Raw genomic sequence first — 9559 nt, 5'->3', positions numbered from 1 at the left:
AGAACTGCCATTTCTTCCTCAGCATTCCTGACAGTAAGAATGAAAGCCAAACCCTACACAGAAATATCCTTTCTGTGCGCTAGCAATACTAAGGGACAAGTAATAACACTGGCTTTATGGTTAGGGAAAGAGTGGTTTACATGTAAAGATTATCCAAATGAAAAATTCCACTAAAAGACTTCCAGAATAAACACCACTGAGGCTAGTACCATTCTTCAAACACCCATGCTAAGCTGTTCCCCTTTTGTAAGACAGTATTAAAACCCTTTATCTCACTGCTTCCTTTCAGAAAGCTGTTCCAGGATCTTAAGCTTATGCAGCTTCCAAATTTGCTGCTGCAGTAAGTACAAAACTAAAAAGGGAGAAGCTTTTCCAGGCTAATAAAAGAAAATGGCAGTTAAATGAACTCACAGCATGTATCTGCTTAATGCATGTAAATGTAGTCTAGTAATTCTTGGCTCTAACAGCTACCGTGCTAGCGGCAGGAATCTTAATGTAGTCTCAAATGAAGCCTGTAACAGCACATTAGAGTAATCTCACACTTAAGGAGCAAAAAACCCCCTTAAGTGACCATTCTCAGCCCCTAGAGATCCAGATGTAACAGGAGATGGTGTTCATTAACTGTGAGTAACTGAACGACTTTGCATGTGATGAGCACCAGAAAACACCATGTTCTCCCAGCAGCAAAACAGACAGAGACAGGGACAGACGCCTGCAGAATTTTCAAGCCAGGAGTATGCACAAGCAACAGGAATCTGTGGCACTTGTAGTAGGTTTGAAAGTAATTTTAAAGCTAATACATTATGCCTTAGCACGTCAACAAAGAGATGTGGTCACTCACAAGGACCAGAGCACCTACCTGTACTGAAGACTGATCCATATTTACAAACAACAACAAAAAAGCAGAGGATCAAGTATGTCTTTCAGAGATATACTTTTGTAAGTCTGGAAAATTGAAACTGGCAAAATTACCATCTTTCCACCAGCTTTGTTTTGAATAGGCTTAACATTCTGATATGAAAAAAGAAACTAATAATCAACTTGTAGCAAGGGATCAGTGCCTTCATTTAAAGCTTTCAGTGCTCAAAGGTCAGTAGAAGTTTTGAGCAACTGATTTCTTTTTGCAAGAGAAACACTGATACCCCCAATGTGTTTCTAGTGCCTGATCTATCAACACAGCAATTTTAGTGTAACAAAATAGCTTTTGAGAAGCAATTTGTGCTGTGAGGCATATGACAAAGGGCATCAACTGCAAACTAGCTATAGACCTATTACATTTGGGCAACGCTTGTACAAGCAGTTCTATCCGTCCTGCTGTATTTTTGATACCACTTGTGCAGCTTAAGAGGTCTGACAAACAAAAGGAAACTATACAGCCATGTACAGGCTATGACACTTAAGAAGTTTCTCCTTGTTATCTGGAAAGCACCTTGTTTATCTGGAAAGCACAAGAGCTTCCCATCAACAGACATTTTTTTTCAATGCAAGGTTTAATGGGCATTTGCCTACTTCATTTTCGTGCCTCTAAATTTATCCCATTGGCACTTGCCAAGTTGACATGACAAATCCTTAAGCAGTAGCCTGGCAAAACTGCCATATTCAGGTGAGATAGAGCATATTTCAATTCTTGCTATTAGCATATCCAAAGGAGCCACAACAGTAGGTGATAACCAAAATTGTCTTATAAAAGAGCTTTTTCTTTACAAACAGCTCCACCACCAACTAATCTTGCTTAGAGTCACAAACTGCTTTGTGAACATTAGTTTCATGAGATAAAACCTAGGCTCTGAAGAAAGCCTACCAAAAAGCCACTAAGCTGATGCCAAGAGGACCCGAAACCAAAAGCTTAGGTATTGTGAACTGCTCCCCTTCACTTCTGAAGGGCATTTTACTGAAGTAACTGAATAGAAGAATATTCCGAGATTGAACTAGAAGCTCCAGTGAGAAAGAGTGGGACAATTTCAGGCTTAATCTTTTCCTTCAGAAGTCATCCTGCTTAAGCGGAGAAAAAGATACCTTTCAAAGATGCCAAATCTTACCATCACCAACATGTAAAAAGCATTTGTATGCAGCCATTCAGGCCAACACCTCAAGGCTACTAAGAGAAACCAGAATGAAGAAAACTCCTAATGCAAGTACTACTGTCATTTCCTTTGCTAACCAAGATAGCTACAGCCATATTCTCACTGCTGTGAGATGACGTCCAAAATGACACATTAAGAAACGGAGGGATTGTACTTGGAAAGCAAAATCCAAACTCATGAAACTTGAGCATACAGGACCTTACAAAACCCATCTTGAGCTTTATGTGAATGCTTGGTATTATGTCTTACAGGTCATTCAAAGAAGGGAAATTTTAAGTACTATTACAGCAGGTATGTTGATTACTAAATAGTCCAGAAAGTCTCCACATTCTGTGAAGCAGCATTTTCGAGATATTTATTTGTGACTTAAGGCATTTAGAGTGAAGTTGCTGCTTTCAGGTGGTGTTTTTTCTAGGGTGCTCCAGTTTAACCTGGAGGACTTTATGACCAAAGAACTAGAAATCTAATAGTACAACAGTATGTCAGCGATATTTTTGACATATCACTATACAACAGTACACTAATGATACGTTTCACAGCTACTTTTCAAAACAAATATTTCACTCACATATGTAAGTACACCTCTGCCACTAATCTTTGTTAATACCATTTTAAAGTCTGTATATTTTCAGTGTTCGTAGTGGGTGATACTGTCAAGATGCAAGACTACTAAAATTCAGTTCACAGGATTTCTCCATAAATACAACCAGTCATCTTTCATCTAATTTATTTAAGTTCCATTTTTTTTTTCAATTCCAAATAAAAGCTAAATACAAGTTTTAAACAGGTAAGCACTAGTTTTATCCAAAGGGAGCAGGCTTATGCAGTTTTACTCCAGTAAAGTACTCAACCCTTAAGCAGAGCCTTCTTTGTCATCAAAACTATACAGTAGTCTTCCTTTTATCATTGCACAATCTTAAAATGTTCTGTCAGAACCAACTTTTGACACTCCAAACACTATCTTACATTGTTTTATAACATCTAATCCAGAAGAAAAAGAAAAAAAAACAAAACAAAAACCTCGATGGGTTTTCCATAAGAAATGTTTTAGAAACCAGTATTTCCTGCACAGTTCACCTGCACGTTTACAAGTCTCAACTCTCAAGAAAAAATAATCCTCTACCAACATTGTTTCTGCAGCTATTATTTTACTTTATTTTTAGCTGCTTTAGCAACTTCAGACTCCTGGTCTGCCTCATCCATACAAATGCACTCAACTTGAAAGAATACTTCATACAGTTATACAGCAACTTGGGAAAGAGATCCAAAACAAAAGTGCCAGTAAACTTAAGACATGGCCCAGCAAAATAAAAGAGGCAAGAAATGCCTACACATTAAACGAGATGCCTTTTTTTCTAAAGACAGATTTCTTTCCCACATTTACTTCCTATTGTAATAGCCACTTTTCTGTTCATTAAAATGATTGGTAGTGCTCTTTGATACAATCATTAACAGCAAAGCTGTAAGGCTTTTATAGCCGTTACATTCACTTCTCACCCTCCGAATACTGATGGTTAACATTACAGATGTTAGGGGGCATGACCAGCACAAATGGGAACACCACCACAAATGATCACCTTGTGCTTTCAGATACATTTGTTTCAGTGTACAGTCCCTTCACATTTTAGCAAGATGCTGATGCAGTGCAGAAGGTGCAGAGCATCCTCTCTTTCACAAGGTCCATGCAGAAAACATCTAAAAAAAATTGTAAAGTTCTGAGATACAAATGATAAAAATAATCCAGGATGATCAAGGTTCACAATGTATAGTGTTCTGAACATGAGTCCATTTTCTTCTAAATTCTGAAAGAATAAAGTGGTGAGGAAAGTGAAAATCCACTGCTGCATTCTGTGATCTTCCCCATTTTGCTGGCCAGAACCTTACTCTGGCATGTAAGGACGGAGGTGATCCTCTATGGTACCAACTGTCCAGTGAGTGAGCTGCTCCTGTGGCAGGTACAGGCAGATGCTGCATAACTTGAAGATTGTAGCTTTGTTTTTTGGAGTCTAAAGGCAAAGACAAAAATCTATTAAACATGAAAGTTAACTCAAGACTAATAGGCAGATGCCCAGCAAACCCAATCCTTAGCTTGCCACTGGTTGGGAAGAACAGTACAGACATTTAAAAGCCACTGCTTCACTTGTATGAACAGCCAGAACTCACTAATAGGCTGACATCTGATACCTAAAGTATTTTCACTATTCTGTTCATTCTTCACTTGAATCACTTCTATAGTATCACCCAAGTTAAGCCAATTTTTATTTTTTCCAAACCACTGTTAAACCTATTTTAAACCTTATTTTTTAAAAAAGGTAATTTTTGTATGTATTAATCCTATTTATAGCACAAGTTTCCTCTGAGAATGTTGAAATTCAAGCATGAACGCATGAGCAACTTTTCTACTTCAGTATTTTGCAGCAAGATCATTGATGTTCCCCAGAAGAAAAAGCGTTTTGCGATTACCTGCAAGTGCTGTCTGTCAATGAAGAGAAACACTGACTGGTTAGGGTTGTTGACAACAATTCCAGTCTTGTCCTTTCGGCTCAGAACATGCAGAAACTGTTTTTCATAGTCACCATGATGAAATTCAAACTTGGCCTGCATTGTGTGAATGAGGGAATAAAACATTTAAGAAACTAAAGCTCACACTTAACTGATTTCCTCCCATCTGGAGCTTTACAACCACTTTTGTTTCTTTCCTTCTCCCGTCTATGAAAAGCAGAAACTGGGGACCACAGAGATGACAGCACACTTGACTCTTGGCACAATTTAAAGAACTCCCAAGTTTCATTCTGCCAACACTGACATCACTTACTGCAATGACATACTAACAATTCAAAGGTACAACATCAACTGCATTTGCAAAACTGGATTTAGCTTGTTGTGGCAGAAACTCCTGGTGCATCAATAATACAGCACATTGCTTCAAACTACTACTGCAGAACTGGCACAGAAAATACATACAAATGTTCAAAAAACTGAATGCAAACAGCTAAGTTTAGCTACTAAAAAAAAAATTAGTCTAAAATGTTTGAAATTTATTTCAAGGTAAAATCATACTGCAAGAATTCCATCCATCTCAGATTCTCTTTAATAAAATACAGCAACTTGGGATACTCTGAAAACCTTAATTACACCATCATATTTAGACAAAGATTCGACTGTACTAAAAGCCACATACTAACATGATTCATGCACCTGCAAACACACCATTTACAAAGGTCCTTCAGTGACAAACTTTGAAGTGCTAAAAAAACAGTGCATAAAGATGGAAACAGAATTTGGCATTCAAAACACTGACTGCTTCATAAACAGAGAGCACACTTTAGCATCTACAGAAGATGCATAACTTTGCCAACAAATTGGTTAAGAAGAGAGTACTTACTCTCCCCTCCAAGTGCAAGTCACTGAATGAAGTTAAACAAAAATAATTACCTGAACAGGCCTAAAGGGTTCATCAGATCCCTTCCACCGAGAAAACAGGAGACAGACTATCTTCTCAATATCATTACGAGGCCAAAGAATGAAGTCCATCTCCTGTGTACAGCCAATCACATCCTGTAAGTAGCAAAGTTCTGTACTTAGATTCCCTCCATTAGTAAAAAACACAGATCAGCAAATTATCTACATAAGCACACAACTGAAAGGCGGTATTTATTACCATATTTGTGCAATGCTCCAGTTGTATTACTCATAGCCCAACTAAAAGTCTTCCTTACCTTCCACTGAAATTTAGTATCAGTATCCAGTTAACATGAATTCCCTTCTAAGGAACTTTCAAGAAAACATTAGCAAAGACTATCTTCCAATATTTGTAATGAGAAACCATTTAGCTCTGCAGCAAGAGCTGTTGCAAGAATTAACACCACACCTAAAGAACAAGGATAGCAAGAAGAGATAATTCCCTAGGCATAGTTGAATGAGATAGGTGAAGGGTAAAGCTTGAGCACTAGGTATTTAAACAGACTTTGAGAATACATACGTTGTTACCCTTCAAAACAGACCGCATAAACACAAGCCCACAAAACCTTCATGCAGCAAAAGAGACAAAAAAAAAACAACCCAAAAGCAGGATTAGCCTTAAGAGCCTCAAAGAGCAGCACAATATTGGAAACTATAACTCAGCAAGTGTGAAGAGGAACTTTACCCTGCGCATAGACTGGTAGCGGGGTGCATGAAGCTGTACTACATCCTTCTGCAGAAGCTCTAAGGAACTTTCCAAAGAATAGCTGGAATCCCGCACACCTTTCAGGATATTTTCTTCATAATTATTGGTCATGACTGGTATTACTTCAGACACTTCAAAAAGCGCTGACTTTTTTTTCTGAAAGAAGCACAGGTTACATGAAGGTTATAATCCTTTCTATGCAACTATAGATAACAGTTTGTCAGGATTTGTGATTTTCTGTTAGCATTCACATCTGAAGGGCACATCGCATCAATGAGGACTTTGACACAAACAACACTAAAACATACATGCAAAATTTTAGAAAGTAAACAGAATCAGTGCAACAACTTTTATAAAAAAATTAACGTTTTTTGTAGTCTCCAAAGATGCAGATTTACATGACAATCTTGCATACAGTAAAGCTGTATCTAAACATGAACAGAACTGCCCTTTTATCACGTAAATACATTACTTCAGGCCAAGAGCTCTCTGTAAATCAAGCAACACTTTTTTTCCCCCTTTGCAATACTTTAAAGCTGGCCTTTTATGAAAAAGGAAATCTTTCAAAGCCACATCTGGTAACTGCGTGATCAAGGTCCAGTCTGAAGTTAGCTGTAAGTCATAACCTTAGGAGGACTATTTTGATTTGCTAAGTAACTTTTATAGTCACTACAAATATCTCAGTCTCTCTCAAGCAAGGCCAAAATATACTCAGGGAATTTGGAAGAACAGTTTCTGCTGCATGCAAAATTGCTCAAGTCGTGTATCTGCTTCTAACAGATAGACAGTATCTGTTACAGCTTACAGCTCATGAGAAGTCTTGACCTATTTAAGAACTACATGACAGGCAAAGCATATTTTATCAAATAACCCCCCCAAGCCACAGGCCAGAACATACATAATGGGCAACTCTGTGACAACCAAGCTAGGCTGAGCTAAACACCTACTTTAAGTAAACTGTCACTGATGGACATCTTCAGTTCACTATAAGCAAATTCTGTAGGATTTAAAACAGGCATCTGCAACTAATTTCTACAAAGCAACCAGAAAGTACTGTTAATGCTCCAGCTGAAACCATCAGAGTCATATCATCTAAGGAAACCTAATTTTCACTACTGCTTAAACATTCACATTTCTTTCTATTTCTTTGACAGTGCCAGAAAATTACATCCCACTATATCCATCTGTTTGCAGTAGAACTGAAGAACAAAAGCAAACTGATCTTAAGACTTAAGTGAAACTTTCAATTAAAGTTCAGAGAACAATCATCACTAAAAAGCACACAGCTATTAAAGCAAATGCAAAATCCATACATCTGAAGGGATTAAACACTTTCAGTGCTCATCTACATGCACTTTGTGCATTATGAACTCTGCTACCATTTGCTTCTATCTTCACTTCCCCATCATTTGTTCAGCACATTCTCTTACTACACGCACCTACTTTTCTTCACCATCTGTGGACGGAAACTCTCCTAAAACTGTGGGTCTATAGTTAGCTTTAGAAATACCACCAGGCTCCCCACCCTGGCCCACAGGCAGGCACACAGCATTCAGCGGCAGCAAAAGCAGCCAAGCAAGGACTTCATCTTTTGCTTTCCCGCTCCCTTTCAAAACGGTAGCAGCAGCTTCACATTTGGGCCATTTCACTATTGCATTTCACAATCCTTCCCTTCAACTGCCAGGTTCACCCTTCTGCTTTAACCAGATAGTTACTTTAGCAATTGAACGAACCAGATCTCCCTTTTCAACCCAACTGTTCACAGCCAGCACTTACACAATTCAGACTCCAATTAGGCTCAATACATTACAATATTAACTTTGAAAAACCTTTACCCAATTCAGAAGTTATCAAGTAATCATTTAAGGGGGCACTGGCACCTCTACATTACAAACCTACAAATATGTGAAAAGCCAAAATGACAAACATAAGCTAAATAAATATGGTGATTAAAAGAGAAATGATAAAAATAAAAGGGAATCTATTAAGGATAAACCATAAAATGCAATCGGGCAGCAAGACTTTACACAGCATAGTTAATATCCATCACAACAGACAACACAGCATGAAAGAAAAGATTAAGTTACCTTGTCTTTGAACACAAAGGCAATGTACATCTTGAAGTCAAACTGGTCAGCTAAAGATTCTTTTTTCTTTCTAAGCTGAGCACGAAGTCTGTTCAGAGCTTGTTTCTTCCGGGAGTTTGGGTCCCCCATTTTGTAACACAGGTGGTACTAAAGCCTTTGGAAACTGTCGCTAAACTATGGGCACCTTTTCGTAAGACTCAAGTACAACAGAAACAAGTCGTTTGATTCCTGCTAATATGACTAAACAGATAAAACGCTAATGTAACCCAAAACCGCACCTCAGGCACTATTTTACGAAAATGGCCTTTCGGAGGGGTCAAGGAACAAAGTAAGTAGTTGTCCAGCCATGCCTGGAGAAGGGATTTTACAATAAACCAAGAAGTAAAACCCCTAAGAATTTTGAAGACAAAAAAATTTTAACAGTTTAACTGCAGGAATAAGTGGGTAAGAAAAAAACAAACAAAAAAAAAAACAACCCACAACAAACGTTATCACAATTTATGTGTACAACAAAAAGCAACTGGCATAAGCCGAATCCATGGGGAGGGGGGTACTTTTGCTCTGCTTACAAAAGAAAAAAAAAAGTGAAGCTGAAATTACAAATTGCGTTTTACCCCAGCCAGATCCATGATTCTGATTATTATTATTCTCAGCCTTCCACTACTGCTATGTTGCCCACCTTATTTTCACCCCTTCAAAATTATTACACTTGGTGGAGAGCAGAGAAAAGGGTGCAAAGGACAAGTGCACATCTTAGGAGGTACATTTCTCTGCCAACAACAAAATCAACTACAGACAACACAGTGATGGCTTGCAGGGGAGCAAAGAGAAAAAACAGCGGACTCATTTCTAACTTCATTCTGCTCATCATCAGGCACATCACTGACCTGCGGCTACTGCTGCCAAAGAGAAGAGGGATCATGATGGCCATAGATGAGGGGCGGGCAGGGGTTTAAGGGACAGTATTATCTCACCTAGAGACTAAAACTCAAACTAGTGCCCCAAACCCAGGCTCCTTACCAGTGGGAGAACCCTATATCCCCCAGCACCTCACACACTTCCTGGGCTGCTGACCCCCCACGGATCCTTCTCTCTCTGCTGCTGCTGCGCTCAACAGCGAGCACGGTTAACCGAGGCTGTGCATGGCCAACGCTTCTCGCTTCTCCTTACGCCTCTCCCTACACAGGGTGGCAGAGGCTGCAGCAAGCAGGCCGGCGGCC

At 38.8% G+C, this 9559-nt stretch overlaps 1 protein-coding gene across 1 annotated transcript; it reads right to left on the bottom strand.

The window, feature by feature from the left end:
• Window positions 1–2794: 2794 nt before the first annotated feature.
• On the bottom strand, window positions 2795–9311 carry CUNH6orf62 (chromosome unknown C6orf62 homolog). The gene is made up of 5 exons (XM_057414725.1): window positions 8340–9311; window positions 6232–6408; window positions 5520–5642; window positions 4548–4682; window positions 2795–4090 (listed from the first exon to the last, which is right to left on the bottom strand). The coding sequence occupies exons 1-5, from the start codon at window positions 8466–8468 to the stop codon at window positions 3965–3967; spliced, it is 690 nt and encodes a 229-aa protein (XP_057270708.1). The 5' UTR covers window positions 8469–9311; the 3' UTR covers window positions 2795–3964.
• Window positions 9312–9559: the final 248 nt, after the last annotated feature.

This window comes from Pezoporus wallicus, unplaced genomic scaffold (genome assembly GCF_028554395.1).
Source record: "Pezoporus wallicus isolate ANWC-B61680 ecotype Strahan unplaced genomic scaffold, APGP_CSIRO_Pwel_v1 contig_2, whole genome shotgun sequence".
NCBI classification, from domain to species: Eukaryota; Metazoa; Chordata; class Aves; order Psittaciformes; family Psittacidae; genus Pezoporus; species Pezoporus wallicus.
Note: the sequence above shows the minus strand (reverse complement) of the source record. Positions and strands in the feature narration are given on the sequence as shown.

Excerpts from the sequence above, each read along its gene's own strand:
- CUNH6orf62 (XM_057414725.1), bottom strand. The coding sequence starts at position 8,468 with ATGGGGGACCCAAACTCCCGGAAGAAACAAGCTCTGAACAGACTTCGT. Across the intron at positions 6,409-8,339 it reads CCTTTGTGTTCAAAGACAAG|AAAAAAAAGTCAGCGCTTTT; the intron begins GTAACTTAATCT and ends TGCTTCTTTCAG. Across the intron at positions 4,683-5,519 it reads AACCCTTTAGGCCTGTTCAG|GCCAAGTTTGAATTTCATCA; the intron begins GTAATTATTTTT and ends CACACAATGCAG.